The following is a 17,589-nucleotide window of genomic DNA, read 5'->3' as shown; positions in this document are numbered from 1 at the left end:
GGTAAAGTTCAAGAACTGTTAAAAAAAAAAGGCCGCCGAGTGAACAGGACGCTGTGTGGCTGTGTCGGATGAATATTGGCTGCCACGAGACGGAATGGCAAAAAAGTTGACTTGTTTACACGCGCCGAGTGAGCAAAGCGGATTTCCGGTGCTTCGCTCCGCGTCCCACCGCTCCAAACGCATTAGCAAAATTTTTTTGAACACCTCTATTTTGCGATTGGGCAACTTGATTGAACAGTTTGAAATTGTAGGCCCGATTGTTGATCAACTCTGTTGGACATATGAGCAAGTGGGTTATACAGCTTATCTGGTTTCACAGTTGGTTGAAAAACTGTTGGATGGTCCAGCAAATGGGTTTAATGGTTGAGCAACTCGTTTCAGCAACCTGTGGTTTAGCATTTCTATTTGACAGTTCTGAATTTTAGGTTGACTGGTTAAACAATTAAGTAAATCAGTTTGGTGGTTGGGCAACTAGGTTTGGTGGTTAGAAATTATAGGCTGAAAGAATGGTTCAAAAGTTGAACAACTCTTTCAACGGTAGCGCGAGTCAGTTTGATGGTTCTAAATTTTAGGCCAAATTTTAGGTTTGATGTTTGAGCAATTTAGATTAGTAGTTGAGGATTTAAGAACTCAGTTAATGTTTGATTGAGAGACTCGGTTCAAAAGTTACACCAACTGACAATTGTGTAACTCGGGAACAGTCAAACCGTTAAAGGTTCTAGCGTCCACTGTACATGTTCTTATCCAAAACTTGTTTCCTCATAGGTTTGGGATGAAGGAAGTGTGAGTGACGTTGCCATAGGAACTCATTACTTTGACCTGAGGCGCATCTCCAATGAGCAGGATGGCGACAGAGGTAAGGCAGTGGATGTGAGCTTAGTGATGTAGGAACTTTTTGCCTAAATATAAACCTAGTCCTGATGTTTCTACAGGTTTCTTGCCAACTTTTGGTCCCGCCTGGATAAACTTGTATGGCTCCGTCAGAAACTCTCTGGGTGATGACACTGCCGAACTTAACGAGGGCATCGGAGAGGGGGTCTCTTATCGGTTTGTTAAAGCCAAAGTCAACCCAAACATTTTTTCCAGAATATATTCTATGCATGCCCACTAGTCTAAACATGGCATTCTGATTAATATTGCGTTTGTGGAATGAGAAATCCTTTTTTTGGCTCGCTCAGAGGGCGGCCATTTTGTCACTTCTGTCGACTGAAGATGACTTTGAAGTTGCTCAGGTAATGAGCAATAATGGCTCAGCTCCAGAAAACAGGTGAGCCGCGATTGGTCGTTATCTGAGGCCTGAGAAACCTCGATATCATCTTCAATCGACAGAAATGACAAAATGGCCGCTCCCTGAGCGTGTGGGTGCAAAAGTGGGTGCATTTTGCTGCTTAACTTATATTCCACAAACGCAATATTAATCAGAATGCCGTATTTCAACTAGTGGGCCTGCATAGAACATATTCTGGAAAAAAATATGTTTGGGTTGACTTCTACTTTAAGAATATTGGTAATTCGGAGAATAAAAAAACAATCAACCAAGTATATGAATTCCTGCCTCCAGTGGGCGTGTCTTTGTAGAGCTGGCAGTGGAGATCCTATCGGGTGGGATGGGCACAGAGTCCAAACTTGCCCGAATAGTGAAACCTGTAAGGGATGCAAAGGCGGTAAAGGCCGGAGGCAAGGACAGTAAGACCCCAGCAGGTGGAGGAGTAGCCGGGGGGACATCAGGAGGTGCAGGTGATGACGACAAAGGGAAAGCGGCTGCAGAGGTTCTACCTGTGGAATGTCCAGCTACAGTAAGAACTCAATTCCTGACAGGGAGTTCAAACAAAAGTATTGTTAAGAGGAGGTAACAGATGATTAAAGTTGTGTGGACATGTTTTAGATGACGACTGAGAACAGAGAGAACTTCCTGCTCTTTGGGGCCTTGTTTGAAGCTACCATGATTGACAGAAAGATCGGAGACAAGCCTGTCACTTTTGAGTTCTCGCTGGGTAGGTGAAGCAGTACGCCCTATATTATTGAATATACCACAGGTGGACATTCCGTCAGACTGATGGAGCGGCCGTTGACAGGGCACCTTTTAAAATAGACGGATTGACGAATGACAGAAGTGGGAAATCATCCGTCAATGTAATTGTCACTAACCGTGTCCTTCACTGACGGTCCTTAAATTTTGACGTTATTTCGGGGACCGGCTCATGGACAAACGGACTATTGACAGACTAACAGATGGACTTAAATGACGGACTGACTGGCAGATTGCCGGTCTGACGAATATAATTCAGCTCGTCACGAAAAATTATGGACTAACGAATGACGGACATGTAGCCTGGCCGCTGACGGATGACGAATGACGGACCTGCAAAATTGAGTAAAATGCCCACCTCTGGCATATACCATAGTGTGATGTACACTTGTATATTATGAAAAGAATCTTTATAACTTCACCAGAGTGTTCGTGGATTCTTAAAATGTCTTGAATTTTGAGTGTCCAAAATGCCTTAATTAAGGCCAAAGGTCTAAAAACCAAAAAAGCATACCGTATTCACGTCGAAACAACATTATAAAAAATATTACAGATGTCTTTATCACCGGTACCAATATTCACATACAATATGCTATCTGGGCGGCTTGGTGGTCGACTGGTTAACACGTCCACATACACAGTTCAGAGGTTGTGGGTTCGATCCCGGCTCCGGCCTCCCTGTGTGGAGTTTGCATGTTCTCCCCGTGCTTTTTCTCCGGGTTCTCCGGTTTCCTCCCTCATTCCAAAAACATGTTTGGTTAGTTGATTGGACGCTCTAAATTGCCCCTAGGTGTGATTGTAAGTGTGGTCGTTTGTTTGTCTCTGTGTGCCCTGCGATTGGCTGGCAACCAATTCAGGGTATCCTACTGCCTGAAGACAGTGGGATAGGCTCCAGCATGCCTTGTGAGGATAAGCGGTATAGATAAAGGATGGATGAATATGCTATCTGACAAATAGGATTTAAAGCGTAAGTCAACCCAAACATATTTTTTTCAAGACTATGTTCCCAGCAGGCCCACCAGTCGAAACAACCGCATTCTGATTGATTTTGCGTTTGTGGAATATAAGTTAAGCAGCAAAATGCACCCGTTTTTAGCCCTCTGCGGGGGCGGCCATTTTGTCTTCTGAAAATGACATCACAACTGCTCACAACGACCAATCACGGCTGACCTGTTTTCTGAATCTGAGCCGTGATTTGTCGTTGTGAGCAGTTGTGATGTCATTTTCAGAATACAAAATGTCCGCCCCCAGAGAGGGCTAAAAATACGCGGATTAACACTTATTCCACAAACGCAATATTTATCAGAATGCCCTGTTTCAACTAGTGGGCTTGCATAGAACATATTCTTGAAAAAAAGAAATGTTTGCATTGACTTCCACTTGAAACATTTTTTTGTAAAACAACTGATGGTCAATTGTTGTCAACTGCACTAAAATGTATCAGACATTTTCTTCAATAACAAGGAAGTCGTTTAATTTATAACTTTCACTCGTGCTTTCTCATTACTATGAATGTGTGTGGCCAGGTTGTGCCATTTAGTTTGCAGCTTTAATTATTATTACTATTGGTGCATATGTGGTTGAAACGGTCTCATACATTTGGTTTCAGCATATAAGTGGCCATGTGTCTTTGCTATGTTTTGTTAACAAGGTAACTCCGGTAACGTGCAGGAGCCTGCGGGGCAGACCGGCCTGAGCACCCCGAGTCCCGTCCTCAGCCGCAGGAGACAGACACAGGACTTCCCAGACAGGACCTCCCCTTCCTCCCCACTGTTACCCAGAGAATCTCAAGACCTCAGCAGGAGCTCTAAGTCCACCACACGTCCCCAGAAACCACTCCCCGTCGAAGGAAACAGGTGGATGCTGCAATGAGGGAAAATTTCTAATGCAGAGAGATTTCAAGAATATCTCTGGCAAAATAAGTGATTTGAAACTCAACTTTGTTTCCTGTTACATGCAAGGGAATAAAGGTAATACTTTCAACAGATGACCTGTCAAGCATAAAAACAACACTAAATAAGTATGCTACAAAATTGTACAATAGAATAAAATGATAACAATATGCTTTTTCCTTATTCAATTTAGAGCACAAGCCACGCCACTTCCTGTCAATATGCAGACATATATATATATATATATATATATATATATATATATATATATATATATATATATATATATACATACAGTGCTCATATGAGTACACCCCCCTTGAAAAATGTAAAGATTTATTCAGTATCTCAATGAGCTTAAGAACAATTTACAAAATGTTGACAAAATATTTTTTGTATATTATGTGTTCAACTCATAGCATGAAAGTATGGTTGATAATATAACATATAAATGTCAAAATATTAAGTTTAATCAATTTTATGAATGCAAAAAAATGAATACAGCCCACAACAAAATCAACTATATCTAGTATTTTGTATGACCGCCATGACTTTTATAGACAGCAACATGTCTGCTCGGCCTGGAAAGAGCAACTTGTCAGTCTTTTTTTCGGGGTCCAATTATTTGTGCAACATGATCTTTAATAAATTTGTTAAAAAAATGTTTGTTTTATGTGTACAAACGAACAAATCTCGTTTGCATTCAACGGCCCACATTTGTGGGAGTATTTTGTCGTATAGTATTCAATAGAAAATGATTCTTGATTCCGAAAGGAAACGAAAGATGTTCTTACAAGCCTGTTGGGGTGTACTCATTTCTTTATTTAATTACATATTATATATTTATTTCTATTTATATATTTACAATTCATATATAATGATTAGGTGTGTGTTTGTATACCATAGGTACTACATGTATTTGCCTCTGGAGAAACAGAAGCCGTGCATCAATGTGTCGAGTCAATGGGAGGACAGAACCTATCGGCTGTACAACTCCAACATGCTGGAGAACATAGCAGCCCTCTTTGTACGTGCGCGCACACAAACAAACACAGAAATGTTGCACTACCACCATATGGTCAAATATTTGGTACTTAAAATCCACTTACAGGAGGAAGGAGTGACCAAGGCAGCTGAACTCTACAAGAAGTCTTATCCTGGGGCCGAGCAGACACTAAAAACAACAGTCAAAGAATTTTGCATCGATGCCAGGTATACAAATCAATCACCGGGGTGTGAAGAGTGCAGCATTAACTTAAATGTGGTCCATGAAACATTGTGTCTTTTTCAGGCGTTTCATAGCGGCAGCAGAGGCCAAGTTGAAGGCTCAGTGTAAGGTCAACTACCTGACGCAACTGGACAGGAAACGCCTCTCAATGTGCAAACAGGAACTGGTAGGAGAAAACAAAATACTCACTGAAAAAACATAGGCACACTACCACTTAAAGCAGCAGTGGGCAAGAAATCGACGTTAATAAAATTTTTTCACAACTCTTTTGTGAAACAATGTACAAGTACAGTAGTTGAATGGGACTTCATGCCCTTGGGGGGGGGTCTGTATCGTTTTTACTGGCACAAAGCAACTTTGAGGATGATGGGATCAACCCTGGCACACAAAAAAAAATACAAATGTCCTGAATTGCTTTGCGGCATACTCACTTCCTCCTTTCGCTATGAGGACGGCTCAGGATTTCACGACCCTACGCGCTGGCACGCATGGGAAATGTGGTTGATTTTTGTCAAAACACCACCGCTTTTGTCCACATGGCGCCGCCATAATCAACAAAAACTGACAGATGACACAGTGTTGCTTTAAAATTAATAAAATAATGCAACCTCTGAAGTCAAACATGATATGATACTGCAGTGTTTCCCCAACCTCTATGTTACAGCCTCATCCTAAATTGGGATGCCACCAATCCCCCCAAGTGGCCTGCATAGAATATAATCTTGAAAAAATATATATTTGGATTGACTTCTACTTTAAAACCCCTTTAATGGCCACCGTATCCATTCGGCACACTAACTTTAGATTGTTTTAAAATATAGACATTTGCTTGGAAGTGAACTTTAACTCATTAAACCTTCTCTTATACTTGGTATACATGTGTTATGCACAAAAAGAACACTTAAAGACTTTTTGGAGAGAGGCATTATGCACTTTAAGTAGAATTCTGCAAGATGGAAATTTTTCGAAACCTACCCCTCGCTTATAACATATTTCTGGTTGGTTTTTCAAAGGTATGTTTTTTTTTGTCACATTGTGGTTTAGGAATGACTACTGAACATAATCAGGTAACTTGTTGAAGAAAAAAAACAAAAAATAGGGAAGCAATAATTTTGCAAAAACAAGCTGTGCCAAACGGATACTCTGGACGAATTAGGCATTAGAATGTAGCAACAGGATATACACGTTATCTGCCTCTGCAAACATTCTGTGCATGGATATCTCAGTCAATAGGTGAATTTGAAGACAGAAAGTAGCTTCAGTATTCATTTCTTGTGTTTCAGTGACTCTAAAGACTCATGATTGTCCCACCATTCAAATGCAATCCTTGTAGCGAGCCTTATTATCTTGTCTAAACCAAAGCATGACGTGTGAATTAGTCACCGAACCTTTCTGATTTCTGTAGACAAAGGCAAGTTGATGGACCTTGTTGAATATCAACAACACCTTTGCCTGCAGATCAAGTATCTAGTTGAGCCATTCCTGGATCCAGAAAAAAATATTTGAGCTCCCTAAAGAAGGGAAGACACCTTTCGCCAACTTCAGAAGGATTTTCACCAATCAGATGATCAGGCACATTGTCTACCACACCAATCTTTATTCTGCTCAACAAATGGGAAATCCAATCAACACAAGCATTGCAGAGATGGAACACTTCCTGGCTATGTTACTATTCACGGGAGATTTTGAATTTCCTGCCGTTGAAGACTACTGGGCCATGGAATCACGTTTCCCCGCGATTCCAGAAATCATGCCACGAAACCGCTTCAAGATGCTAAGTCATTTCATCCAATGTCAACCGGCAAGTTGCAGAGAGCCCCCCCGATCGTTTCTACAAGATCCGCTCACTGTTTGGCATGTTGCGAAAGCAGTGCCTCGAAATCCCAACTACTTTCAAGCAGGAAATCTGCGTCAGTTCATCCGAAACAAACCTCATCGTTTTGGCTTCAAAATCGGCTTCGAGTCGGTACCAGTACCTTTGGACTCATCCAAGGAGCTTCCACCTTCTTCAACGTCACACTAAGTGAGGAAGAAAAGAAGCTTCTGCTGGGAGCCAAAGTGGGGCGGACCATCCCCGAGCCAAGACTGTCTGTTGTCGTTTGCGACAACTTCTTCACCAGTTACAGCCTGCTCAAGGATCTGGAATCAAGCTTTGGTGTGCAACGCATCGGCACAGCTCTTGAAAAATGCACTGGGCGAGCTCACTTGATGAAGGACAATGAGCTGAACAAGAAAGGCAGAGGAGAATTTGACTACAGATCTTCAGAGGGGATTGTCGCGGTCAAGTAGAATGACAACAAGTGTGTAACCTCCTTAGCAATGCAGTGGGATTTCATCCTACATGTACATCCTTCGTCTGTCTCAAGGCAAGCAATCCATGCTTTGCAACATACCACAAGAAAGACAACTGATGTTGCCTGAATCCCAAAGTAGTTCAAAGTATTGCTATTTTATGAAAATGTCTTTGCTTATTTATTGTTTGTGGCCAAATGAGCAAGATTGATGTGAAATTTCTTTTGAAATAGACAATAATCCCAAAACAAGATTTCACATGGCTCGGCATATTTTGTAACCAAAACGCATTTTTTGCCCAGCGATGCAGTTTGGCACAGGTTCATAAAAACTATAATTTGAGTTTTTTTTTGTTTTTTTTTATGTACATGTTTATTTTGGGATTATTTGTGTCCCAAATAACCAGGAACTGTAAAGAATTTTTTTTTTCAATGACAATTTCTTGGTCCGGCCATTAAAGGGGTTAACACCCACTTTCATAACAACAGTCAGTCACGCAAAAAGACATGCATAGCTGAACCGAGCACTCTCCGAGCGAGCTGAAGTTTTAGCTTCGGGTCCTTTTTATGTGTGCGTGTTTGCAGGAAAGTATGATTGGAGATGCTCAGTCTCTGGTAGAGAGGAAGAGGAAGTCAAGTGGCGTGAAAGAAGCACTCCAGGACGCAACAAAACTCACACAGAAGCTCCGCTTCCTGGTGGAGGAGGTACAGGATGCATTGTTAACAATTTTTAAAAAATGACCGTACCAGGTGTTGATGAACAGTCGCTGTGACATGCAGCCTCAACACACAGTGCCAGACATCTTTGTGTGGTTGTTGAGCAACAACAAGCGCGTCGCGTACACTCGGCTCCCGGCCAGAGATGTCGTCTTCTGCAGCAGTCGGGAGGCTCGAGGAGTACACTGCGGAAAGTTAGTTACGCTCTTCCTCAAGGTACAAAACTTAGACGCAACATCAAACATACTTGGCAGCAATTAATCACGTGTACGTGTCTGCGTGTATGTTCGCAGCCGCCAGGGAAGCGTGTTACAGGATTTTCTGTGCAGGCCAAAGTGGATGTGTATTTGTGGTTTGGATCCTGCGAGGACTCTGCTCACATGCTGGATGACTTGCCTGAAGGCTTCAACGCTGATGCCAGCAGTCCCCCAACTCACCTGACATGTACAGGTGACAGAGGCACAGTATTATGACTCCTCTGAATTATTACACTTGTCAACAGAATTTTATTTTTATTTTTATCAGAGATAGCTTTATGTGTCCCTAAATGTATTTTTTTTTATGCTGATTTCAAATATGTCTTGACTTTTTTCTAGCACATCAGGTTTTTCAGATATTTTCATTTTTGGTTAGGGTTAAGGGTTAGGTAAGTTAAGATTTTACCATGCATTGTAACTGATGCTTTAGAAAAAAAAATCCACCTTTCGCTGAACCTAACCTTTAATTCATACGTATTATTAAATGTGACATATTCTATTTTTATATTATTATCATATTATTATGAAAACCTGATATGCAAGAGTAAAAAACGAGGGCAGATTCGGAATCGGTGTAAGAAATTTATCTTGAAAAGTTTATTTGCATCTAGGTGGTTCTCAAATTATGGTCCAGCGGAATGACCAAATACTGACCCACTTTGAGAGTTATTTTTTCCCTTTCCAATTAATCACTTTGCATGAAATCATTTATTTTGGTCTTATTTTTACGTTAGTGATAAGTGCTTGGTGCTTAGGTACTAAGCGCTCCAATACGAAACAGTGGAGTACCATGACCTTCAATATTCTCTTGCAAACAAAGGGCTGAGTGAACTATCAGTATTTGCTCTTAGCACACTGCAGGAAGTTTTGATTTCAAGCATACCTGGCTTTGAACACGTTCATTTTTGGACTTTCATGTCAGACTGCTACACCAGTTTATGACATCATCCAAATTGCATAATATAGTGTATCAATAGCATACACTAATACAGTAGTAAAGTCAAAGTCTGAACCGATCTTCTGTTAGTCTAGTTGTTGTTTTTGTGCTCAGGCCAAAGCAATAAAAGTGTTGCTTTGGGGCCATCTTGTGGCATCGCATCCTGGTGCCAAGGAACAACTGCGTGTTGAAGTAAGATCAATCAATCAATCAATCAATCAATCACATTTTATTTATATAGCACTTTTCATACATAAAAATGCAACTCAAAGTGCTTTAAAACATTCAAAGCAAAACATAGAATTATCTTCAATCAAAAGAAAAGATAAATTATTTAAAAGTTGTTGAAAGCCAAACTAAAAAGGTGTGTCTTGAGCTTCCTCTTAAAAATATCAACAGTCTCTGCAGACCTGACATCCTCTGGCAGGCTATTCCAAAGGTGAGGACCAAAATGGCTGAATGCAGCCTCGCCATGCATTTTGGTCCTCACCCTTGGAATAAATAAAAGGCCGGCGCCAGAGGACCTCAGGATCCTCGAGGGCTGGTATGATAAAAGCAAATCAGATAAATAAGATGGCCCAAGACCATTAACACATTTATAAACTAATAAAAGTACTTTAAAATCGATCCTGAAACACACAGGGAGCCAATGCAGCAATTTCAAAACTGGCGTAATGTGCTCCCGCCCTCTGGTTCTCGTCAGCACCCGAGCGGCTGAATTCTGCAGTAGTTGCAGTGGTGAAATGCTCTTTTTCGGGAGGCCAGAGAGCAGGGCATTACAGTAATCTAAACGACAGGAAATAAAGGCATGCATCAGCACTTCCGTGTTAGCCTGAGAGAGAAACGGGCGGACTCTGGCGATATTCTTAAGGTGATAAAAACCAATCTTGGTTACATTTTTAATATGAGGAATAAAACTGAGCTCAGAGTCAAAAATGACGCCAAGGTTCTTCACACAGTGTGAGGGATTAAAAATGTGTAGTTTTGGTAAAAGCTTCTCTCTCTGACCTTCGGGACCGATAACTAAAACCTCAGTCTTGTCCTCATTGAGCTGTAGGAAATTATCTGCCATCCATGACTTGATATCTAAAATGCAATTTAAAAGGGTATCAATGGGTCCTGTGTCATCAGGAGAAACGGCAATATACAGCTGCGTGTCATCAGCATAGCTGTGAAAGCTGATGCCGTGTCCCCTGATGACATCCCCGAGGGGAAGCATATAAAGATTAAAAAGTAAGGGGCCTAAAATCGAACCTTGAGGAACCCCACATTTGATTTCATGAGTTTTAGAGGAACAAGTATCCATACTTACAAAGAAATATCGGTCTGTGAGATAGGAATAAAACCAGTCAAAAACAGTACCAGAGATGCCCACTAGATTTTTAAGTCTATTTAATAAAATTTGGTGATCTACTGTATCAAAAGCAGCGCTTAGATCCAGTAGCACCAAGACTGTGAGTTTTCTCACGTCTGCAGTGCACCTAATATCATTTAAGATCCTTAAAAGAGCAGTCTCCGTACTGTGGTTCATCCTAAAACCAGATTGATATTTCTCAAAAATATTATTTGTATTTAAAAAATGATTCAACTGGATGAAAACCAGTTTTTCTAAAATCTTACTTAAAAACGGTAAGTTGGATACGGGTCTGTAGTTATTAAAAACGCTCGGGTCAGAACCGCTCTTCTTCAGAAGGGGCTTCACCACCGCCGTTTTAAAGGCAGCGGGGAAGACGCCTGTCTGAAGAGAGCAATTGACTATATTTAAAATTTGTTCTTCAAAAAATCCATAAAATGTCTTAAAAAGAAATGTGGGAATTGGATCCAAAAGGCAGGTTGTTGGGTTTACCTGGGAGAAAACTCGAACAAGTGTCCTTGCATCAACCAGGGCAAAACTTTCCAGTGTTTCCTCATGTAAATATGATTGTCCGGGTTTATTAAAACTTGTGTTTTGACGGGCTAAAAGACTGGATCTTATGTCATCGATTTTACTTCTGAAGTGGTCTGCAAAGTCCTCACAGAGAGCATCTGTTGGTCTCTGTGGGGACTTATTAAAATCAGAACTAGTTAAAAGTTCAAAGGTGGAGAAGAGAACCCTGGGGTTGTTTTTATTGACTGTAATGAGGTTTGAGAAATAGGAAGATCTTGCCAGTTTTACTGTTTTATTGTAAGATTTCAGTTGTTCGCATAAAATTTCATAGTGTACTGTAAGTTTACTTTTTCTCCACCTCCTCTCTGCACTCCTGCATTTTCTCTTTGATATTTTGATAGCATTGTTTCTCCACGGGGGTACAGTCTTTGTTTTTGTTGTTTTAATTAAAAGTGGAGCTACTGAATCTAATGATGATTTAAGATGTAGGTTAAAATTGTCAACAATAAGATCACAGGGTGCAGGTAAAATGTCAGCAGGAGTGTTTTTTAAGATCTCGATAAAATTTGCTGCCACCTCAGAAGATAGGTAGCGTTTCTTCACTGTTCTGACCGGGACTGCTAGATGGTTAAAACTGGCGATGTTAAAATAGACACAGTAGTGGTCTGACACTGCCAAGTCAACAACAGAGGACACACCAGCAGACAAGATGAGGAACGTCATTTAGTGCTTTGCCACCTGTGAAAAACACTTTTCCATTTTTAATTATGTTTTTATTTTTACCTTAATTGTGTTTCCGCGTCAGGCATACAATTAATGTGAAAATTTGAACGTGTTATGCACCGAGGATATGTTGAAGTGAGTTGAGGATTTTTAAGTTGTGCTTTGCCACAATCTACCTCACAGGTGAGGCATATCAGGATGCCGATTAGTCGGCATGATGAATGAAGAATTGCTCACTAACACATTTCGACAGATTTCAGAACAATATTTGAGTGGAATAGGCTTTTACATAAGACAGTCCTCAATCTTTTTGAGTTCAGCTCATGAAAAACGGAAGCCAAAAAAAGTGTTTATATTTTAGTTCAGTATATATACCTATTTTAAAATTATTCAGTGCTCATTCGTATGTGTCTGTGTGTGTTTATGTTTTTTCTCTGTGAGCAGAGCAGCATCAGTTCCAGTTAAGGTGTCACATGTATCAAGCTCGCGGGTTGATTGCAGGCGACAACTCTGGCCTTTCGGACCCTTTTGCTCGGGTCACGTACTTGTCACATAGCCAGACCACCAACGTAAATAATAGAAATAACATACAACTACCTTCTGCAGCTATGTATGGTGTTCGTAGTCAGCATACTTGTGTTTGTTTATCGTGTACATCAGGTGATCAGTCAGACTCTCAGCCCCACGTGGAATCAGTGCTTGCAGATGAGTCATATCGTGCTGAGTGGAAATCTTCAACACATCCAGGAGGAACCGCCAAGACTCGTCATTGAAGTATATGACGATGACGCACTGGTAAGAATGATAGCCAAACTTAGATATCGTAGATAAAAAATAGATCATAGATATCAGATAGAGCGACACCATGCATACTTTTGAGAAAAATCATAAATATATCTAAAGAATGTAGCTTTTAAGATGGGTATATAGTAGCGGGTGTGGCAAAAAAAATTGAATCAGAATTTTTCCACTTTAAAGTACAGCACTTTATAGCACTTTAAAGTTAAGATACGTTTCGAATCGTCTTTTATTGGAGAAATATGTCTTTGAAGGAAATGCCACGTTTACAGTAACCTACTGATGAGCTCATTTATATTGCTGCATGACAACAACAAAATCATTGCATCATACCTTCTCGAACTGAGTCGTACCGTAATGACTCGGAATCAAATTGAATCAAATCATCCCACTTTAAAATAAACTGTCCTTCTCTTATAATGAGTATAATTTGTTGTGATATTTTGGTTGAAATGGGCAAAAGTAAGTGGCCATATAAACTTTGGTGCTGATTGAGCACCATTTTGTACAAACTGTCCAGTTCCTCTACTGACATCACACCTAGATATGGGGGAGGGAGAGGGGCGTGTCCACATTGCATAAGAAAAAGCGGTGTGACGAGGGTAGTTAGTTATTGATTTCTCCAAAACAAATTGACAAAATTGAAAATGCAGGCTAGTTTCCTTTTCCTGTTCCAAAAAATATACAAAGAAAGTTTTTGAGTGAAAAATAGGCCATCAGGGAAAACACAGAAACTAACATCACAGAAGAAACACAATCCTTACTGCACATGTGAACTGGGCTTTCCCACCTATAAGGTATTCACACTGACTCCTCATTCGCCTACTGATGACACAGCACAGAAGCAACTGGTGGTTCAGTATCTTGCTCAAGGACACTTGGACATGGTCACAGAGGCCGGCTATCGAACCCACAACCTCTGGGTAACGAGATGACTACTCTACAACTGGGCCACGCTGCCCCCATTATCATCAGTTTTAACGTATTTACTTACAAGTATTTGCAAATACATTGGGACGTACTTGCAGATATGTGCAAACGTGTTTGCCAGTCAAAAATGTTTACTTGGCATGTGATTTATGTTGATGTTGGAAACTTCAACCCGAGGGAGGTGCTTCCAAGCCGCGAATATATTGCCGAAGTCGCCTTGCCTCAGCTTCCCAAAGAAGACGAGAAGAGAGCGGGACAGCTAAATGCTGCATGCATGTAGCAATTCAGATTCAGATTTACGTCATACTGCATGTCAAGCTTATAGCAGAGATTTATAGTAAGTAATTGGTTTAGTATGTTTATTTTACAGACAGCGCCCATATTTCCATATGACGTATTTAATTGCAAATTATCAGTGGATTTCGGAATCCCGCTTTGAGAACGACTGTGTCTGAAGGATTTTGTTATACAAATGTCATGTGCAGGGCAAGGCGGAGTATTTGGGGGCAACTGTAGCCTTGCCTGAGGTCCGCCTGCTCTCGGAGTCCTACGCACCACCTACGCTGCAGTACAGCCCGTTACATTACGCCAGCCAATCAGGAGGGGAGCTGCTGGCTGCCTTCGAGCTGGTACAGGTCAGCACATGTGCCTCTTGCTGGGGTTTTTTTCTCCATACATTTGATTGAAAATCAGTAAATAGGAAGTTGTGGTTGTCCATGTGTAGATTCCCATGTCTGGGGAGCAGAGTCTGCCTCCCTTAGATGAACAGGAAGGAGGCATCTACACAGTGCCTGAAAACATCAGACCTGTTCTCAGTACATACAGGCTAGAGGTGTGTGTGTGTGTGTTCTCAAAACAATTCTTTAAAACAGCAAAAAATTGCTTCTTAAAACTACAAAATATCATCCAAACACTGTATATATCCATCAAATCAAGTATTACTCTCCACCAGGTGTTATTTTGGGGTCTACGAGAGCTTAAGAAGGTTCAGTTACTGTCTGTTGATCGCCCTCAGGTACGCACTAATTACCAATTTTTATATATACACTCGATATATAGTTCTATTCATTTTATCTACATTTTGTATTTTTATTGTATTCAAAAAGTAGCGCTGATGGAGAAAACTGTGGCCACCTCTATCAATTACAGTAAATTGCCCATCTCTGGTTTATATTATAATATTTACATTAATATTTAATTTAAGAAAAAAAAACACTTGAACATGCAGTGGAACAATGACACTAAAACAATCGTTTTTCAACACGACCTTTTAAAAAAAAAAATAGTCAACCACATTGTGTTTGCAGGTGTTCATAGAATGTGCTGGCAAAACGTTGCGTTCTTCTGTCATTCAACGGTACAAGTCCAATCCCAACTTCACCACCCTGGTTGACACCATTGAGCTGGTCCGTGCATTTTTCCTCATCTTTTTTCCAGATGTTTCGATAAGCTTACTATCTGTAAAGAAACAATTCCTGCAATGAAATACTTCCCTTTTTCTCCTCTTGTAGGAGTTACCAGAGAACGAGCACCTCCACCCGCCGCTTAGCATCACCGTTGTCGACTGGAGGGCTTTTGGTCGCAGCACGCTGGTTGGGAACCACGTCATCAACAACCTGATGACCTTCAAATACATCGCTCCCCCAGCTCCGCCTGCCTCCACACAGACGCACACGCCACCTGCAGTCACGGACACCCCGGGACCACAAAGAGCTGATGGTAATGTTACATACTGTATCGTCGCTGTCCTGTGAAAAACACGTATGTCCAGTATGTCAGTTTTTAAATTGTTACGTTAATGGGGCGTCCTCGTTTTGAAAACAACGAAAGAAAAAGACAAAAATGGACACACATGTTTTTCACAGGACAGCGACAATATGGAAAAACTATTTTTCTTAGTTTTGTTTTTATAAATACAGCTCTTCTATTCCATCTATTCCACATTTATGTTTCCTTTTTTCATCTAGATTTTGCGATTGTTGTACTTTTTTGTTTACTTTTACTTAAATGTATTTATATTAGGGCTGCCAAAGTTAAAGCGTTAACTATGGACATTACAATTTTATAACGCAAAATTTTAGAATGCATTAAAAAAAAAATTAACTCAGCTAACTCAGTTTTATTTAGTTCCTGTGGCAGCTTCCCTCTGCTCACTTTGCCGCCAAACTTAGAGGAGAGCCACTGTCACAAAGATGGACTTTTACATAGTTTTACTTTAAAATGTTGCTCGATGGCTCATTGGAGAAATCCAAAATAATTTGCGCACTTTGCAAAGCCAAATTCAAATACCATATTAGTTGTAGCGGTATGTCTTTGGTGTATCATTCAACAGTTGCATTTTACAGGAAAATAATCATATTCAGGGATCAAAGAAAGCTTAGAGAAGTCTTTGAATCGAAAACTTTTGTTTCCACATTAATTGCAAGATTTTAATCAAGTGAATTTTGGTTCCAAGCTTCGAAACAGATTGTGGTTGAAAAATTTGATTAATAGTGATCAGTTATGGAAAATTTTGCGATTGATTAGTTAAAAATTAATTTAATCACTTGGTAGTTGTTAGTGTTGAGCGTTAGCATTATGCACAAAGTACAAAGTAAGATATATGTATATTTTCATTTCATTACAAATATTATTTTGTAAATCCATTCTGATACGTTTTGAATAAATATGTTTTGCCCAGGGATGGTATCATTAACTCTAATTTGTCTCTTGTCTAACAGAATCTTGGCAGCATGCTGCAGAGACTAGCTCCACTGTGGCGGTAACAACTCCTGATGTTCTTATCACAGTTGAAGAACCGACCCCTGAAAAAACCTCATCTAAAAGGAAAAAGGTGACCCCCGATGAATATACTGAATGGTTATCATAGCTTGTCTACGTTGATATAAATCATATGTCTGTGTTTGTATGAAATGCAGGATAGCCACAAAAAGAGCACCCATCGTTCCTCCAAGCGAAGGAGGCGGACCATCGCGGACGAGTCAGCAGAGTGCGTCATTGACTGGTGGTCCAAATATTATGCGTCTGTAGAGAAACAGGTATAGCGAACCCCCCCGCATGTTCGCAGTTTGTGAATTCACTAAAAGTAGTCACAGTTTTTTTTGGTTGGGTGGAACCTATCTTCCCTTCCTCAAAAGTCAATTATTTGCTGTTTTTGTGCTCTAGTCAAGCCCAAGAAAATATTACTTTAGCTGCAACTTGGTGTCAAGGAACTATGTTGAGGAGTTTCATTTTGACAAAAATAGTGCTTTGCTACCATCTTGCGGGTGACTACCTCACTAGGGAGGGGCTTGGGGGTGTCAATTACTCACCGAGTTTCACTGTTTGCGGCAGCACTCTGACCCCATTTCCCGCAAACAGCTATGCTCCACTAAAACATTCTGTTTAAAACATTTTAACACTCTCTACAACTTTAATGATGACAATGGCTGGGGAATGGAGGGAAAAAATGTCAGTGAATATGCACATTTAAGTTGTAATCTCCATTCATGACTAGATGGCAGACATGGCTTGGTTGTGCTTAAACTGGGTCTTTATATCGCCCTATAGGCCTACTGAAATGTGGGTAGGCCAAATATTTTTTTGCGGATTTGGAATTATATGCAGGACAATCATTGTACATCAATAATATTACAATTATGAGCAAGCTGATTTTTAGTTTTAAAAAATTACAAAATGAGTTATTTCCCTTCTTATTGGTTTCTTAGTCGCTCAGTAGTTTTGTGCCATCCTTGAGTGGTAATTTTGGTTATTTTATTGTTTGCTTCAAAGTCTTTGTTGTTAGGTTAGGACAGTGGCTATTTTATACATGCCACATTTTTTTGTACACATATTTTGTCCGTATTTAAAATAGCATTTTTGTCCCACATCTGGTTAGGAAGTGCACAAGGTCGTACGTGGCCCCACAGATGCTGGCTAAA

General features: G+C 40.4%; 1 protein-coding gene across 1 annotated transcript in view; it reads left to right on the top strand.

Moving 5' to 3' along the window:
• The window catches only part of fer1l6 (fer-1 like family member 6), a 32,914-nt gene that overhangs the window by 7,837 nt on the left and 7,488 nt on the right, over positions 1 to 17,589 (top strand). The window contains exons 11-30 of the mRNA XM_086052145.1: positions 766 to 856; positions 933 to 1,047; positions 1,562 to 1,796; positions 1,886 to 1,994; positions 3,681 to 3,885; positions 4,828 to 4,948; positions 5,033 to 5,133; positions 5,213 to 5,315; positions 8,026 to 8,145; positions 8,221 to 8,373; positions 8,451 to 8,607; positions 12,386 to 12,510; positions 12,602 to 12,736; positions 14,155 to 14,304; positions 14,394 to 14,501; positions 14,622 to 14,684; positions 14,977 to 15,075; positions 15,181 to 15,388; positions 16,390 to 16,502; positions 16,588 to 16,707. Of these exons, the coding sequence (XP_085908271.1) occupies positions 766 to 856; positions 933 to 1,047; positions 1,562 to 1,796; positions 1,886 to 1,994; positions 3,681 to 3,885; positions 4,828 to 4,948; positions 5,033 to 5,133; positions 5,213 to 5,315; positions 8,026 to 8,145; positions 8,221 to 8,373; positions 8,451 to 8,607; positions 12,386 to 12,510; positions 12,602 to 12,736; positions 14,155 to 14,304; positions 14,394 to 14,501; positions 14,622 to 14,684; positions 14,977 to 15,075; positions 15,181 to 15,388; positions 16,390 to 16,502; positions 16,588 to 16,707 (2,631 nt within the window). The remainder of the gene's footprint in view (positions 1 to 765; positions 857 to 932; positions 1,048 to 1,561; positions 1,797 to 1,885; positions 1,995 to 3,680; positions 3,886 to 4,827; positions 4,949 to 5,032; positions 5,134 to 5,212; positions 5,316 to 8,025; positions 8,146 to 8,220; positions 8,374 to 8,450; positions 8,608 to 12,385; positions 12,511 to 12,601; positions 12,737 to 14,154; positions 14,305 to 14,393; positions 14,502 to 14,621; positions 14,685 to 14,976; positions 15,076 to 15,180; positions 15,389 to 16,389; positions 16,503 to 16,587; positions 16,708 to 17,589) is intronic.

The sequence above is a fragment of the Filicampus tigris genome, chromosome 14, assembly GCF_054856515.1.
Source record: "Filicampus tigris isolate MCC_2025a chromosome 14, RoL_Ftig_1.0, whole genome shotgun sequence".
In the NCBI taxonomy this organism is placed as follows: domain Eukaryota; kingdom Metazoa; phylum Chordata; class Actinopteri; order Syngnathiformes; family Syngnathidae; genus Filicampus; species Filicampus tigris.
Note: the sequence above shows the minus strand (reverse complement) of the source record. Positions and strands in the feature narration are given on the sequence as shown.